The sequence below is a fragment of the Cydia fagiglandana genome, chromosome 21 (assembly GCF_963556715.1).
Source record: "Cydia fagiglandana chromosome 21, ilCydFagi1.1, whole genome shotgun sequence".
NCBI classification, from domain to species: Eukaryota; Metazoa; Arthropoda; class Insecta; order Lepidoptera; family Tortricidae; genus Cydia; species Cydia fagiglandana.
The window spans coordinates 603,933-622,135 of record NC_085952.1 but is presented as its reverse complement, the minus strand read 5'-3'; the positions used below and the strand labels follow the sequence as shown (position 1 = coordinate 622,135).

Below are 18,203 nucleotides of genomic sequence, written 5' to 3'. Positions count from 1 at the left end.
TTAATAGTAGCTTTTAAAGTATCTTTTAGTTTATATTATGCTGTTAAGTTTAAGTCCGTTCTGTCTGACCTACATTATTTTAACCCTTTAACGTGCAAGACTGAAAAAAATCCTCAATTCAAGCCTCATCGCCAATCACAAGTCCAAAAAATTCTGTACAAGAAATAAATACAAAAAGATGATGTTACAGGATGGTCTTTTTTGAGACCGTTGCCCTATAAAGGGTAGGTGAATTTCTGCTATTTTCAGACCTATTATTCTTTTCTTTTATATGATTTAAATGACTGTCTCATTTCTAACATAGACAGAGAGAATCATACTATCTTTGTCTTACACTAGTACTAGCACATGACTAGCACCCAAAAGAAACAGTTGAGTAGGTATAGTTTTTAGGGTTCCGTACCCAAAGGGTAAAACGGGACCCTATTACTAAGACTTCGCTGTCCGTCCGTCCGTCCGTCCGTCCGTCCGTCTGTCCGTCTGTCTGTCACCAGGCTGTATCTCACGAACCGTGATAGCTAGACAGTTGAAATTTTCACAGATGATGTATTTCTGTTGCCGCTATAACAACAAATACTAAAAACAGAATAAAATAAAGATTTAAGTGGGGCTCCCATACAGCAAACGTGATTTTTGACCAAAGTTAAGCAACGTCGGGCGTGTTCAGTACTTGGATGGGTGACCGTTTTCTTTTTGCATTTTTTTCCGTTTTTTTTTGCTTTATGGTACGGAACCCTTCGTGCGCGAGTCCGACTCGCACTTGCCCGGTTTTTTGTTCTTATTTACAACTATACCTACACTACACACTACTTAACTTATATAGGAAGCGCTGGTGGCCTAGGTATACATATAAGAGCATGCGACTTTCAATCCGGAGGTCACGGATTCGAACCCCGGCTCGTACCAATGAGTTCTTCGGAACTTATGTACGAAATATATGAAAGTATTGCCGGAGTGTCTCATTTCAAACATAGACACAGGGAATCATGCTGTCTTACTAGTAGGATACCTACCTATAATTTTCCTGGTTCTTACTGACCGACAAGTTGTGTTTGCCAGACTATATACAAAGTGTACCTACCCGAAAACTTTTGGCACGTATTTCTGACAATGAAGGTACTTATTCCTCGGAACTTATAACGTTTTCTGTCAAAAAAATGTCAAATATTCGAATGCAATTCAATTAATTTAATTCAGGTACACTTTCTTTGTAAGAATTTACGCTTACCTAATGAAGACGTATTAAAAAGCTCTGTCTATATTCTGACCTTTATTCCAAAGTTAATTTTTTCACATAATATATTAACAACTATTACGCACTGTTCTTTTGTGATTACGATATTTTTTTCAAGTCTGACACGACACGCCTGTCTGTGCGGTATTCGCAAATGCTTTCCTAAAGCGTCAGAGCTGAAAAAACTATGTTAGGCTATTGGTAATATGCGAAAGGTGGTCAAGCAAAATCATGTCAGTAGAAAAAGGCGCGAAATTCAAATTTTCTACGGGACGATAACCCTTCGCGTCTACATTTTTTAAATTTGCCGCCTTTTTCTACGGACAAGATTTGCTTGACCAACTATAATTATCTACTCCGCAGTTTTTAGTGTTCCGTACAAAACTTTGTTCACGGAACACTTCTTTTTTGTGCGATTGGCTTTTTCTGCCCCGCAGTTACACGATCCCAATAATGGAGCTGACAACAGGTTCTGTTTTTTTTTTTCAAAAAAGCTGAAACAAAAACGCTAGAATTTGACTACCTATTCGTAGGATTGACAGGTACTACTTGGTGCCGCCATCTGTAAAATACTTCGACTTAATTTTTTTGAGCCGGTCTTCGAACCCGCGACGTTTGAATGTCACAGGCCTTGTCTATTATATAGGCTACGAACGTTCTTCAAGAACACCTCACACTATGAGGTTGAAATCGCTGCAGACTTTTCTTGGTGTAACTCTACCCACGGAATCGTCAATCCAGTAAGAGTCTTTTTAATTAGGTACAATACTTAATTATCAAGGGGCTCTAGCTGAAGTTATACTGGATAAAATTATAGTCGCGGCCGAACGTTTTCTGAATTAACACAAAACTTCTGGGTCCCGCGATCACGTCTCTGAAAAAATAAATAAGCCACGTCCTTAATATATTTAGGCGGGAAACTGAGCAATATGGCGGGCGCGAGTCACGCGTTATTTTTATAAGTAATGTACAATCTTATGAATTCGTGTGCGGTGAAATATTGTAATTTTAAGTCCCAGGGGTACCTATTACGTTTTATTTCAACCTTATTGCACAAATGGGACAAAAAGTAAAATTTACCTACTAGACCTCATGTGCAAGGTCGTAAACGTCAAGATATATTATAATTTAAGTTGTTTTACTATACACCTATTGATGCACTTAAAGCACACGCTTGGTAACTTTCACCCTTCTTTAATATTATAGTACTCTTTGCCTTTAGGGGTCATTCATTAATTACGTCACACGAATTTCTAGGTTTTTTGACCCCTCCCCCCCTCCCTGTCACACTTGGTCACATTTGGCAAACCCCTCCCCCCTAGTGTGACGTCACATTTTTTCTACGAAATCGCCAAATCGAATTAAGTAAGTAAGTACCTAAGTATTATTAATATTTTATCAAAATATTTTTGACGATATAAATATTACTAATTTTATAAGTTTATAACCCAAAACTGCTTAGGAAAGAAAATTAAACGAATAAAAACGATTATCGTTTTAAAAACTTGTTATTTAAATGTACAGCGAATAAAATAATTCAAATAAATTTTCGGTTACTGATGAAGTTAAAGTGACGTCACAAAGTTTGTGTCTCCCCCCTCCCCCATGTCACAATATGTCACATTTTCTTAACCCCCTCCCTCCCCCTAAACGTGTGACGTAATTAATGGATGACCCCTTAATACTGAATTGGTTCTTAAGCCCGCTCCACACTCGTGCGCGAATCGCGGCGCGAAGCCGCGAACGCGAGTCTGGAGTCGATTTCGCATATCAGCGAACTAGACTCCACACTCGCGTTCGCGGCTTCGCCCGCGATTCACGCGCATAGTCTGGAGGAGGCTTTGGATATAATACCTACTTTGCGTATCTTAATTTAGTTTTATTCAACCCAAAATTTAGGAACACGTTGTATATTCATCGTTGATTTATTTCACATGGTCAAAGCTTTTGTTGCCATTCGAAAAATACTTTGAACTAGAATCCAGGGCAGACGCAAAATATTGTCAGAAAAAAAAACAAACGTCGAAACAAAACGTCAAATGACTCGAGATTTGTGTTTCAGTAAAATTGAAATTGATTGAGTTTATTTTAATTTTAAATTAAAATGCCTGCTGGAACGTCTACCATGGACCCTTTGAGGGAAAAGGGATTTCAGGATTACAGAAAGAAGTTGATGGAACACAAAGAAGTAGAGTCTAGACTCAAGGATAGTAAGTAAACCGTTTCCAGTGTTCGATTATTGCCGAATCATCATTCAAATTTTCTGTAAAACAATGAATCCCGTACATTATTTATGTTATTTTAGCCTTTTTACTGTATAATTTTATTTATTCGTCGTGGTTTAATAGATATTTACGTTAATATTGGTGTTTATAGTAAAAGATTTAGGTTACAATTGTATGTTTATGTTTCCGTATTCATATTAAAATTTTTGTGCTTTCAGTGAGAGAACAGTTAAAAGACCTGACAAAACAGTATGATAAGAGTGAAAACGACCTAAAAGCCCTACAGAGTGTTGGTCAAATTGTAGGAGAAGTACTCAAGCAACTCACTGAAGAAAAGTGTAAGTATTTTACTGCTACCATACCATATTTGAATGAAATTTCACTTAAATTTAAGGTTCTCTCCAAGTTAATTCTATAATTTAAACAAATAATTTTGTTAAAAATATTAGTTTTCTTATCATTATCCATTTTGAATTGAAATAAATGTTATATACTAAAGAAAAAGTGAACAAGTCCAGAGGAGGCCAGATTCACACTGGTTCTTCAGCTTATACCCCTGGACCTCTAACCTACCTTGGCATGATGGTACCTGTCCCAATTTCTCGAGTTTATACAATCTCAGAAAGACTTTTTCTTCTTGTCTTACTTTCTGTGATTCTTCTCACTTGATGGTCTCATCAAGGCCTGTCTCCATATTGCGCGGCAAACTATCGAACATTTGTCAGATCGAGTTGGCTCGGGAGCCAACCCAGTATCCATTGCGTGCGGCTGCCTCGCGAGCCAATGTTCGATAGTTTGCCGCGCAATATGCAGACAGGTCTTCAGAAGATAGTCTCAGCGCTAGAAGCCACCAGCGACATGCTGAGATGAGGCCATTTTGTGGCACTTTTATCTTATTTTGTGTTTTCTTTTATATTATGTATTGTCTCGTCTGTTTGTGCTTATGAATAAATTCTATTCTGAAACTTAAGTGTGAGCAATAAACCTTTATTTATGTATTCCAGTCATTGTGAAAGCGACAAACGGTCCTCGCTACGTTGTCGGCTGCAGGCGTCAGCTGGACAAGAACAAGCTGAAGGGAGGCACCCGCGTGGCCCTCGATATGACCACACTCACTATCATGAGACATTTGCCAAGAGAGGTAACACTTATCTGTTCATTTGACCTGCTTTTACACATTGATTATTGTTTATCGTGAATTCATTTACATGCTACTTGCATTTAGTGGCAAATGTAATTGTAAATTTAATGTATATTGATCTAGTTCAGGAGGCAGAGGCTTAACTCACTACCTAACAGTGGCGGCGCGTCAAACATATCCATAGGCAAGCTGGGGCTAATTTGGCTTACATATTTCCTTTACAACTCTGCTCAAATGTCCAAAAACAGGCAAGCCGGTGGGAATCGGCTTTTATGGACGCGCCGCTACTGCTACCTAAATGTATTACACTGGTTTCTTTTAGTTTATTTTTTTTTATATGAAGAATGTAAGGTTTATAAATAAATAAATAAATAAATATTAGGGAACATCTTACACAGATCAACCTAGCCCCAAACTAAGCAAAGCTTGTAGTATGGGTGCTAGGCAATAGCAATAAAGATTTTTATTTTATTTATACATATGCACTAGACATTAATCAATGTGTAAACGTGGTAAAAAGGACAGTTACACTTAACCCACAGTCACACTTTCCCATATTGATATAATCATTTTCCCTCATAAATGTGTTATTTCAAAATTAAAGTATATGATTATTTGAGTCTAACTTTTTCTTGTAACTGGCTCCAGGTGGACCCACTAGTGTACAACATGAGCCACGAGGACCCCGGAGACGTCACATATTCTGCCATTGGTGGTCTGCAGGAGCAGATCCGGCAGTTGCGTGAGGTATGATTTTAAGTACTTTAGGATTTGATTTCTTTAAAGATTGTGACAGTGGTACAGTCAACGGTAAAAATATGGGTGTACAAATCAATTCAAAAATATGTCCCATAACTCTTATGTCAGTGAATTAAGAACTATGGGACATATTTTTGAGTAAGTTGTCTACACCCATATTTTTACCGTTGACTGTAGTACGAAATTCCCCATTCACAATATGTTTATGATTGGATTTGCTAAATAAAGTAAAACAAAAATATTGAAAATTACTCTTTAATAATAATATAATATAAGCCTTTTATTCAGACAAATTACAGTTTAAGAGTTTACATATTATTGTACATAACTTATCAAAATATATAATTTAACTTATTACTATTTCAGACAACATCGGTTTGGTCTGTATGCCGTTTGGCAAACGGCATACAGAAAATTACTCTTTAAAGATTGTTAATGTTGTATGATCAAAATCACTATACCTTATAAAACAAATACCCTGGGAAGTTGGTCTGTTTGTGTGTTCGCGATAAACTCAAAAACTACTGAACGGAATTTCATGCGGTTTTCATCTATCAATAGAGTGATTCTTGACGACCAGTTTGGCCTAGTGGGTGGTGACCCTGCCTGTAAAGCCGATGGTCCTGGGTTCGAATCCTAGTAGGGGCATTTATTTGTGTGATGACACAGATATTTGTTCCTGAGTCATGGTTGTTTTCTATGTATTTAAGTATATATTTATATATTATATATATTATATTGTTGTCTGAGTACCCACAACACAAGCCTTCTTGAGCTTACCGTGGGACTTAGTCAATCTGTGCAAGAATGTCCTATAATATTTATTTATTCTTGAGGAAGGTTTAGTTAGTAGGTGTATAATTTGTTAAGGTTTTGTTTAACCTGTGCGAAGCCGGGGCGGGTCCCTAGTCCAACTATATTACGTAGGTGAAAGTAACACCCTCTCTGTCTGTTGTCTTTGTGCTACCTAAATATTGGACCAATATTGGTGAAAGTTAATTTGTCAAGTCTGTTACACTTAACCCACAATCACACTTTCCCATATTGATATAATCATTTTCCCTCATTAGTCTGTAATTGAATTAGATAAGTTAGATTATTGAAAATGGGATGCGGGTCCCTTTTTCATTTTGAAGAGGAAATGACACAGGTTGAATCCAACATTATGTTTTTACCTGGGTGTTGAAAGGCATAGAATATTTTGAAGATTACAGTATTTTAGTTGCTGCTTAATTTTCTTAGATATTAAATTATGGGTTTTTACAAGGTTTGTATGCACAGGTGATTGAGCTGCCCCTGATGAACCCGGAGCTCTTCGTTCGAGTCGGAATCACTCCACCCAAAGGCTGTCTGCTGTATGGACCTCCCGGAACTGGCAAGACTCTGCTGGCCAGGGCTGTGGCTTCCCAACTCGATGCTAACTTCTTGAAGGTCAGTAGCTTATAACTTACATGTTAGAAACAACTTTAAAATTACTGTTGTCTTGTTATCCTGGCGATGTCAGCGGTTATGACTCTGGAATACTCTGGATGCGATTCACACATTGGAGTGTCATAATCGCCTTATTTTACAAACTTTTATTTAACTTGTAAAGTAATGTATGTATGCTTGGATCAAATCTTGCTAATCTAAATTAGACCCACTCCACTTCTCATTATTCGATTGAGCTGTGAAACTTCACGTAAACAAATTTATGTAACTTCGGTGACATTGCCAAATTGTAGTACAGTCACCTGCAATAATATGTTATACAACGAAGGCCGCAAAAATATCTAACGCGATCTTATTTGTAGAGCCATAAGAGTGTGTCACATATTTTTGCGGCCTTCGAAGAGTAACATATTATTGCATGTGACTGTACCATTGAGCTGATCTGACAATGGACTAGTGATCCAAAAGACTCGAGCCTTTGGAGCTCTTTTTTTAGGGCTCGCCTCATCTCTTGACGCCTAAAAGGCTAAAAGCCTATTTCGCCCTTTAGCCCCCGAGCCTAGTTCTATTTAAGATCCTAGACTCTTGGGGCTAATAACCTTATATTAAGCCCCGAGAGTCTTGGCTCTTAAATAGAAATAGGCTCGGGGGCTAAATAGGCTTTTAGCCTTTTAGGCGTCAAGAAATGAGGCGAGCCCTAAAAAAAGAGCTAAAAGGCTCGAATCCTTTGGATCACTACAATGGACACAGGAGGACTCTGTGATAAAACAACGCAACCTATATTTATGTATGCATATTTGCTAAAATTCTGAATGATCACAGGTGGTATCATCAGCCATCGTGGACAAGTACATAGGAGAGTCCGCTCGTCTGATCCGCGAGATGTTTAACTACGCGCGCGACCATCAGCCCTGCATCATCTTCATGGACGAAATCGACGCCATTGGTATGATCCAGCCCTTATAACTGAATCCCTAAAGTCTTTTCTCCTATCTTTGCATTCCCTAATATTGTTTGTCATAATGATCAGCTGTCCTGACACTAAAAACCCAAATTTTGGTTTCTCTACTATTGATTACTTATCCTAATGTTATTAACTTATTAAGCATATTTTCTTTTTTGCGAGGGTCGCAATTCTAACTCTTAGAGTTACCTAACACACTTTTGTGGCAGCAAGTTCTAAAAACCTAACCATTTTTCAGAACCTTACATTATGGAAAATAATCGTTATGACAATTGATTGTTAGGGCCCATTGGTGTGCCCATTAGGACAAAACTTTAGGACAAACGTTGTTAGGGATTCAGAATGACACCCGTTCTAGCCCTTATAACTTACCCGTCAAGCTTTCAGTAGACGGTTAGAGGATTTCTTGAGCGTCCTTGCGCGTTTTCATAGTTTCCGATCCGATATTGGGAGTTGTTCACAAATCACGCGAGGTGTTTTCGGCTACTTTTTGACCCCCAAGCTTGGTGATACTTGTTGAGGTTTTTGGCTGCCCCCCCCCCCCCCCCCTCCACGGTCTAGGCCACGCGTTCTAAAATTTCGTAAAATAGACTCGCTATTTTGAAGTGCAGAGTACCTATAGATTTATGTTTAACGTAACCGAGAAAAAGTATCTTCTCATGTGGTAGGTATTTTTTCTTAGTTTCGTTCCCTGTAGAAAAATACACGTCAGGTCTCCTTATATGTACCAATATTCGCGTGTCGCGGTAGGCCACCAGTAACAAACCGCCTTGGTGCATCAATGTCATATTGAAAACTTGTCAAAAAACTGTTTAAGGCCTAGTATGTATAAGTTACTCTATGGTTTACTTAACAAATTAGTGCTGCTCTCGCCAGGCAGAACATTGCAGTAATATTCCCTTCTTCTTCTTCTTTCCAGTCGTATCCTCATTGCTGAGGGTCGTGATTATCAACGCTTAATACCACTTTCTTCCAGGCACTCCTATCCTGCGCCATTTGCAGGCAGGTCTGGGCCTTGGGTCCTGCATATCCCTTTACTGTGTCTATCCACCGGGTAGGCGCTCTTCCTCTACTTCTCTTCCCTTCTACGTGACCAACCATCATCAATACCTCTAGACTATCTTCGCGTCTAGCCACGTGTACGAAGAATCGAAGTAATATTCTCGATTGTTGCTGTTTTCAGGTGGCCGCCGCTTCTCCGAAGGCACCAGCGCCGATCGCGAGATCCAGCGAACCCTGATGGAACTCCTCAACCAGATGGATGGCTTCGACTCCCTCGGACAAGTCAAGATCATCATGGCCACCAACCGGCCTGACACCCTGGACCCGGCCCTGCTGAGGCCGGGAAGATTGGACAGGAAGATCGAGATTCCGCTGCCAAATGAGCAGGCCAGGTGAGGGACAGACAGACAAGATCATGGCCACCAACTGGCCTGATATAGTATGAATTTTCTCAAATGATATTTAGGCCTAAAGGCTCCGTCACACAGGCGCGTTTTGCAAGCGGCGCGTGAGCGGGGCGCGCAGCTTTGACATATAAAACCCTCACGCCCCGCCCGGAAAACGCGCCTATGTGACGGAACCTTAAGACCCTAATCTGTTAAACAAAAGCCATTGTTTCTTTTGTGCGAGCGGTGGCTTGCCAAAGCAACAATGTCGTTTAAAAAGCGACTGTATGGTGGTGGTTTTAAGGTTCATCTTTGTACATGTATGGTAATGTTGGACGATCGACCACCTCAATGTAAGCGAGCGCTCATATTATACCCAGGACCCGGCTTTATTGAGGCCGAGATGGTAGGACAGGAAGGCCTGAAATGTCTCATCATGCTTTTCATTGTAGTTTTGGGCTTGTGACATCAGTGAGACAAGTATAATTTTGCATTTTTTTTTATTTATACACGGTGTAACATGAGGAAACCGAATAATTTTAACCACGCATTTCTGAGGTCAAAAGTAGGAAAAAATGTTTAGGTCAATTTCGCCAAAAAAAATTTTTTTTGTTTGTTTTTTAAATTTTTTGAATGTATTTGTACATAAAAAATAAATGTTATTGGTAAACTTGTCACTTAAAATTGATTTTTACATTTTTTTTCGTAAAACCTACTTTTTGCATTCTGAACATGCTTGTTGATTTTAGTAGTATTTTAGTTTTAAAGTCTAGGAATTCTATATGAAGTCTCTTAGTTTAGTGTGCCTGTCGGCATAGAAAATTTAGTTAATTCAATAACGAGATTACTGGTGGAATACGGTCAACGCTAAAATGCAATCATACCAAATGTCGCCTCATACAACAATATAATATGGTCTTTATAACACTCGCTCGCATATCCATGATGTTGGCGTGTGTATAACTTCAAATTAGGGGGGGGGTCTGGATATCGGATGACGGTAGCATGAAGTAGGAGGAAATGGGGTCATTTGAAGCATGATTTTTGGATGATTATTGGTTGGGGGGGGGGGGGGGTCAAAAATCGTCAAAAATCGATGACGTAATTTATGGACAGCCTCTAATATTTCTGACATTAAAACAACAATTGTTTCCAGGCTCGAAATTTTGAAGATCCACGCTCAGCCGATCGCGAAGCACGGCGAGATGGACTACGAGGCCGTCGTCAAGTTGTCGGACACCTTCAACGGGGCCGACCTGCGTAACGTGTGCACCGAGGCCGGCCTCTTCGCTATACGGGCTGAGAGGGAGTACATTATACAGGTAAGGAAGCACGGCGAGATGGACTACGAGGCCGTCGTCAAGTTGTCGGACACCTTCAACGGGGCCGACCTGCGCAACGTGTGCACCGAGGCCGGCCTCTTCGCTATACGAGCTGAGAGGGAGTACATTATACAGGTAAGGAAGCACGGCGAGATGGACTACGAGGCCGTCGTCAAGTTGTCCGACACCTTCAACGGGGCCGACCTGCGTAACGTGTGCACCGAGGCCGGCCTCTTCGCTATACGGGCTGAGAGGGAGTACATTATACAGGTAAGGAAGCACGGCGAGATAGACTACGAGGCCGTCGTCAAGTTGTCGGACACCTTCAACGGGGCCGACCTGCGTAACGTGTGCACCGAGGCCGGCCTCTTCGCTATACGAGCTGAGAGGGAGTACATTATACAGGTAAGGAAGCACGGCGAGATGGACTACGAGGCCGTCGTCAAGTTGTCGGACACCTTCAACGGGGCCGACCTGCGTAACGTGTGCACCGAGGCCGGCCTCTTCGCTATACGAGCTGAGAGGGAGTACATTATACAGGTAAGGAAGCACGGCGAGATGGACTACGAGGCCGTCGTCAAGTTGTCGGACACCTTCAACGGGGCCGACCTGCGCAACGTGTGCACCGAGGCCGGCCTCTTCGCTATACGGGCTGAGAGGGAGTACATTATACAGGTAGGAAAGAAAGGCGACAAAATAATTCTTTATATGGATTGTACCGGGTGTGGCAAACACGAGCAAATAATTAAAACATAGATTGTACTCCTCAAACGGTGACACTTTTGTTCAACAACTTTTAAAAATTATGAAGTATTTAGAGTCCCTATTTTTCATACAAAATAAATATTATTTTCAATGGACACCATCGCCGAGGCATATCATTGTAATTGACGTTGCTTGTCACGCCTTAAACATAACAAAATTCGCAATACATTGCGTCTTAGAATAAACTTTAAAGTGTATTAAAAATCAAACCACAGGTTATTTTTAAAAGTCGCTGAACAAATGTTGGTCAGTATGAGGAGTACAGCCTACTGTTTAATTATTTGCTCATATTACAGGCCACACCCGGAATTAACGACTCTGCTCGCAAAATTTCACGAGAATCAGTAAATATGCGATCTGTAGAGAATATCCGAGTCCGGACATATGAAAGAATTTCTGTCTGAAATGAATTGTAAAACAAAAACTCAATAAATACTTTCAATGAAAACTATAGCGAACATAATAGGTCCAACCGTTTTTGAGGTATCACAGAAAGTCTGCTCATCTTAGTAAAAAATAAGTTTTTGGCAAAAATTTCATTTTTGGTACAAGCTTTTATCGCTGACTGTACTTTTCTTACGACAGACAACTAATACTCATCGAGACAATTCTAAAAACCCCTTAGGTTGCGTTGTTTCATCACCAGAGCTCGGATAGGGTGAGCTATTTGCCTTATAATTTGACATGTCTTATGTCATATATAAGGCAAATAGCTCACCCTATACGAGCTCTGTTCATCACAGAGTTCATATGGCCACCTCCTGTCACCATTATCAGATCAGTTCGACAGTACCATATTATTGTATTGTCATCAGAACTACATACAGCTGCCAATTTTCATGACGCTACGATCCTTGGAAGATGGTTAAATTAGTTACCTTAGATTCCATTAGCATTACATAGTTAGTTACATACAGGTCGACCTAATAAAAGCTTGTTATAATTTTTAAGAAAAAAAAACCGACTTCCATGGGGGCCGATGAAAGATTATTGTAGATGGTACACTATGTAGAAAAGGAGGTAAAACCACCCACTTTTCTACTAGCATTTCGCTTCTGTATAATGGCTCCTCTACAGGATGGGCCAACGCCGGCCACTCCAAGGGACGCAGCCATGCGGTAGAATGAGATAGCAATATCACTTGCTCCCTCTAACGCATAAATGCGTCCCTTGGAGTGGCCGGCGTTGGCCCATCGTGAAGAGGAGCCATGAGGGTCGTAGTTCTAGCCTAACCTAACCCACTCCTCAGATAGCAGTTCGGTTCTGTGCGGATCGCAGTTCGAACCTAATCAAACCCACTTTTCAAGTAGAATTTCGTTTCTGTAAGGCTCGCAGTTCTAACCTAACCTAATCCTTGTTCGGTTCTGTGAGGATCGCAGTTCTAACCTAACCTAACCCACTTAATGGCGCATGCCGTGCGGTGTACGGGGGTTTAAGCGGGAGGGGCTAGTAAGATTGGCATCATCGTACTTTATACCTACATTAATTTTATGATAGGTAATCATAGTTGTTTATTTAGTTAAGGTATCATAGTGGTTTTCTGGGTCAAGGTCCGGGTCCGAGTCCGGGTCCGAGTCCGGGTCCGTGTCCGGGTCCGAGACCGGGTCCGAGTCCGGGTCCGAATCCGGATCCGGGTCCGAACCGGATCCGGGTCCGAACCGGATCCGGGTATGAGTCCGAGTCCGGGTCCCAGTCCAAGTCAAAATCTAAATTCGTAATCACCAAACGTGTACCATGCGTCATTGAAGAGTTCTGTTCTGGTCATCATCAGCAGTTCCACTTCATCAAATGCGACAGTTTTTAATGTAAATGCTTGATTTTATGATGAAAATACAAAAAAATCTATACGTATGCCTTTAATTTTTGAGGAGTTCCCTCGATTCCTTATGGATCCCATCATCAGAACTCGAGCTTGACAAAAATGTGGCTTAAAAACTTAACTTGCTTAACAAACATAACGACGCCCATACAACCATTTCCAGTCGCCGTTACGACGCGGTGTAGACACATCTTGTGTCGACACCGTCTGTTTCGGTCACAATTCCAGTCGCAGAGTCGTCGCCGTGTCGACACAGTTACCAGAAATGGGGAAGGGTCGACACATGACACAAAGTGACATAAAGTGTGGTCGCCGTGTGCACACATTGTTTCGGGTTTGCGACTACTTTATGCCAAAATCATTCGTTCATTCGTTCATTTTGTTCCTGTCAAACGGAAACTGTCAGATGGAAAAATAGTTAAATAAAAATAAGTGACATTAATACGCCATCTCTAAAACGGATTACAAGACGTAATTATATATTGTTTGCATTTATATTACAATAGGACTTAAATTATTATGGGGAATTAAACTGCTCGAGTGATTTGATAAACTAAGTGTAATATAATCAACGCGCCACCACATTGTTTTAGTTTAGCCGGAAATGAAATTGTTTACTTCTCAGTGCTTGTGTTCATAAATATATTATTTGATGCATTTTTAGTACTTCGATGCGTATACTATACTTAAATAACAGAAATAACGCTTTACATACTACTAAACTTGTTAATTATGATGTATAAATATGGTTTAAGGCTGAGAAATATTGCAGTCACAAAGTAGTCGCAAATGTTTCGACTTTGTGTCGACTCTGTGTAGACACATGACACGCGCTGTCAAAAGTAATAACAAAGTTACTGGATTTGCAAAATGGCTCCTTGTGTTCATTTGTTTTCAGATATTCTCAAAGTGTAAAAATGACGTGGTCAGAAATGGGACTTAATAGATTAACTGTTTATTCGACTAATTAATGGAATAAAAAAAGTTAATCCTCAAATTTTAATCACGATTAGTTTAGTCGACCTAACATATATTGAAATTGAAGTAATCTAAACATTAATCGAATAAATTATCGATTAAATCTCGGTTGGAAGTTGACAGGGGGCCATTTTTGTACGTAAAAATAATAGAAATGTCTTGCATGCAGATGGTAGCCAAACACTTTGTCATAAAAGTCGTCATGGCTGTCGTTTTATAGGTTTTAGGGAGCGCAGATTTCAAAAATAATAACTATTTTGGAATCCAAGGTGGCGGCCATGCACTATGTTAAAAGTCGACATGGATGTCGTTTTGTTGGTCATGGTCATCATTTTCGAAATCTGCTCTTCCTAACACCTATAAATCAACATCTATGACGGCTTATATGACAAAGTGCACGGCAGACATCTTGGAATCCAAAATGGTCATCATTTTCGAATTCTGCACTCCCTAAAACCTATAAAACGATATCCATGACGACTTTTATAACAAAGTGCACGGCACACATCTTGGATTCCAAACTGGTCATCATTTTCGAAATCGGCACTTCCTAAAACCTATAAAACGATATTCATGACGACTTTTATGACAAAATACGTAGCGGCCATCTTGGATTATAAAATGATCATCGTTTTCGAATTCTGCACTCCCTAAAACCTATAAATCGACATCCGTGACGACGCAAGTTATCTTTATTTTCAGATCTAACAAATTGCTACAGAATACAAAGGACAAAAAAAGAAGCGAGGAGGTAATGAAACAAGCAAAAATACAGATGATTCCTCGACGCAATAGGATGCTTCTTAAATTGTGTCCAGATTTTTTTGTCATAAAAGTTTTTATTTTTCACGTATTACTCTCACAAGTTCCGTGACATTTCGACCTTCTAATTTTTTAAGTAAATGTTATTGTTTATCTGTGAGGATCTCACTAGAATAATATAATCAAGGTATGTTTATATTTGATGATTGAAATAGTAACGCAAAAAAAAATTATATTTGTGTCTTATATTCCTGCCGAAGACTTTTATTTTTCCTTTTCCTTCTACACAAGTTTGGTCAAGTAATAAGAATTTAGGGCTCTCAATTTTATTTTGACTTCTACAACAGTAAAGCTACGAGGCCATGTTTGGTATCGTTTTCGTATAAATTCGCAGTACCAAATTTAGTTATGGTATCACATTGACACCATTCCAAAGTAAAAACATAAAACCTTACTTTCTTTTAAACTCCTCTTCACGCTTAAACTGCTGAACAGTTTTAATTTAAATTTAGTACACATATATTTTGAGTCCCGAGACAGGACATAATAAGTTATCTCAAAAATCATCCTTCAAAGGTGTGAAATGAGGTGTAGGGAGGAATTCAGAATTGACTTCTTGAAGTTAATACTGTTAAGGTTTAGGTTTAAAGTCATGTTTTTTTTATCATTTTTAACTAAATCAAAGATGTAGACCATCCCAAATTTAATATAAATCGGTTCAGCGGTTATTGATTTCCCGTACAAATTTCCACGCTACTTTTCACACCTTCAAAAGATGATTTTGGTTATAAGATCTATCCTATGTCCTGTTCCGGGACGCAAACTATTTCTATACCAAATTTCAACGAAATCGGTTCAGCGGTTAAGCGTCAAGAGGAGTTTTAAAAAAACCGACCAAGTGCGAGTCGGACTCGCGTATTAAGGGTTCCGTACATTAAGTCCGACTCGCGCTTGACTGCACATTTCTAATAGGTTTTCCTGTCATCTATAGGTAAAGAACTATTTTGTGTATTCAGACAGACAGACATACAGACGCACGAGTGATCCTATAAGGATTCCGTTTTTTGCTTTTGAGGTACGGAACCCTAAAAAGATTTTTTTAATTTTGTGGAATGGTTTCAATGTGATACCTTAAATGGATTCAGCAACCCAGATTTATACGAAAACGATACCATACACGGCCTAGCACCTTCACTGATGTAGATATATCAAGATAAAATTGAGAGCCCTAAATAAACTTTCAAGAGCGGATATCTCAAAAACTATTCAACATATCGAAAAAATTGACTGAATAAACTTGTAACAAATTAAATTAACTTTCATTTTGTATAAGTGGCCATGTCGCTAAGATGCATAGTTTCCGAGATATAATCGAAAAACCGGAAAATGGGACATTCAAAGCCCCCTCTCTTCCCCCCGCTCAAAGGCTACGGCCGGGGACTTTTGATATGTTCACCTCCTAACTTGTCCAAACCAAGTTACAGAGTCAAAAATTGTGTTCCGAGCATTTCCCTCTACAACTTTTTTGAGCATTCGTTGGCTGACCTAAGTAGCTTATTGCATTTCTTTAAAAACTTTTCTGTAAAAGGTTGACGGGTGTTGGGTGTTTATATGGTTTTGGTCGATTACTATCATTTGCATCGCCCATGATGACTTACTAGAATTACTTACGAGCAAACGAGACACTAATAGTAGTTTGACAAACCTTGGTTTTCAAGAGGTATTTTATATTGACATTTGCTGTCACAAATTTGCTGTCAGATTTAGTCGCAAACCGCACGCAAAGTGCACACAAATGTGTCGACACCTTGTTACGGAAAAGTGTACACACGGCGACGACACTTTGTTTCGAAACAATTCTAGACACATTGTGTGGACTCTGTTACGACACATCTGACATTTAGTTACCACTTTGATGATTCTGCGACTGGAATGGTTATATGGGCGAGGACAAATCGCCAACCGTGAACTATGCGTCGTTGAAGGGTTCTGTTCTGATCATCATCAGCAGTTCCACTTCATCAAATGCAACAGTTTTTAATGAAAATGCTTGATTTTCTGATGTAAATACAAAAATCTCTATACGCATGCCTTTAAGATTTGAGCAGTTCCCTTGATTCCTCAGGGATCCCATCATCAGAACTCGAGCTTGACAAAAATGTGGCTTAAAAACTTAACTTGCTTAACAAACATAACGAAGAGGACAAATCGCCAACCGTGAACTATGCGTCGTTAAAGAGTTCCGTTCTGATCATCATCAGCAGTTCCACTTCATCAAATGTCACTTTTTTGGGTGTATATGCTTGATTTGTTGATAAAAACCCAAAAATCACTATATGTATGCCTTTAAGATTTGAGGAGTTCCCTCGATTCCTCATGGATCCCATCATCAGAACTGGGTTTTGACAAAAACGGGACCAATCAGTATGCATATACATTCAATCAAAAAAAGAATTTTCAAAATCGATCTAGTAATGACGGAGATATGGAGTAACAAATATAAAAAAAAATTTAAAAAATCATACAACCGAATTGATAACCTCCTTCTTTGAGATTTGGAAGTCGGTTAAAAAATACGTACAAAGCGCTGCAAAAGTACTCCCTTAATTGCTTGTAATGTACATGACAGGTACAGTCGACTGTAAAATTATGGGTGTAGACAACTTACTCAAAAATATGTCCCATAGTTCTTAATTCACTGACATATGTTATGGGACATATTTTTGAGATGATTTGTACTTACTAAATGGCCCCCGTGTAGCCTTTCCTGACAGAATGGTAACACGGAACCCTACACTAAGGGGCTATTCACAAATTACGTCATTTCAAATTAGGGGGTCCGGTCTGGACATCGGATGACGGTAGCATGACGTAGGAGGAAACGGGGTCATTTGAAGCATGATTTTTGGATGAATTTAGGGGGGGGGGGGTCAAAAATCGTCAAAAATCGATGACGTAATTTATGGACAGCCCCTAAGCATGGCCCGACATGCTCATAGCCAATCATTAAACGTTTTTTGGATTTTTATTCAAATGTTTGTCTCCAGGAGGATCTTATGAAGGCGGTCCGCAAGGTGGCAGACAATAAGAAGTTGGAGAGCAAACTCGACTACAAGCCCGTCTAAATGTATTTTATATTGTATTGATCACTGTCATATTCTACGTATTTACTCTAATAAACAGCTAGAAATTTCTAAGGTTTGTTATTTGAAAGGAAACTAGAATAGTTTGACTAGTCGTTTATTTCTAAAAACTATCACAATACATCTTCAGGCAATTCATAGAAAGTTCAATTTTATAAAATCGATACTAAAAGTGTAAAAAATTAACTAAAATATCGTAAGTACTTTGGAAAAATCTCGTACGTAGGAGTACGTTGGACTGTCAACCAAAATTATGCATATACACCGTGCTG

General features: G+C 39.4%; 1 protein-coding gene across 1 annotated transcript; it reads left to right on the top strand.

Moving 5' to 3' along the window:
• The first annotated feature begins 3,264 nt into the window (after positions 1-3,264).
• Positions 3,265-17,981, top strand: LOC134675066 (26S proteasome regulatory subunit 10B). The gene is made up of 9 exons (XM_063533223.1): positions 3,265-3,444; positions 3,678-3,797; positions 4,464-4,600; positions 5,249-5,347; positions 6,641-6,790; positions 7,613-7,736; positions 8,938-9,148; positions 10,299-10,599; positions 17,836-17,981. The coding sequence occupies exons 1-9, from the start codon at positions 3,339-3,341 to the stop codon at positions 17,911-17,913; spliced, it is 1,326 nt and encodes a 441-aa protein (XP_063389293.1). The 5' UTR covers positions 3,265-3,338; the 3' UTR covers positions 17,914-17,981.
• The last annotated feature ends 222 nt before the right edge of the window (positions 17,982-18,203 follow it).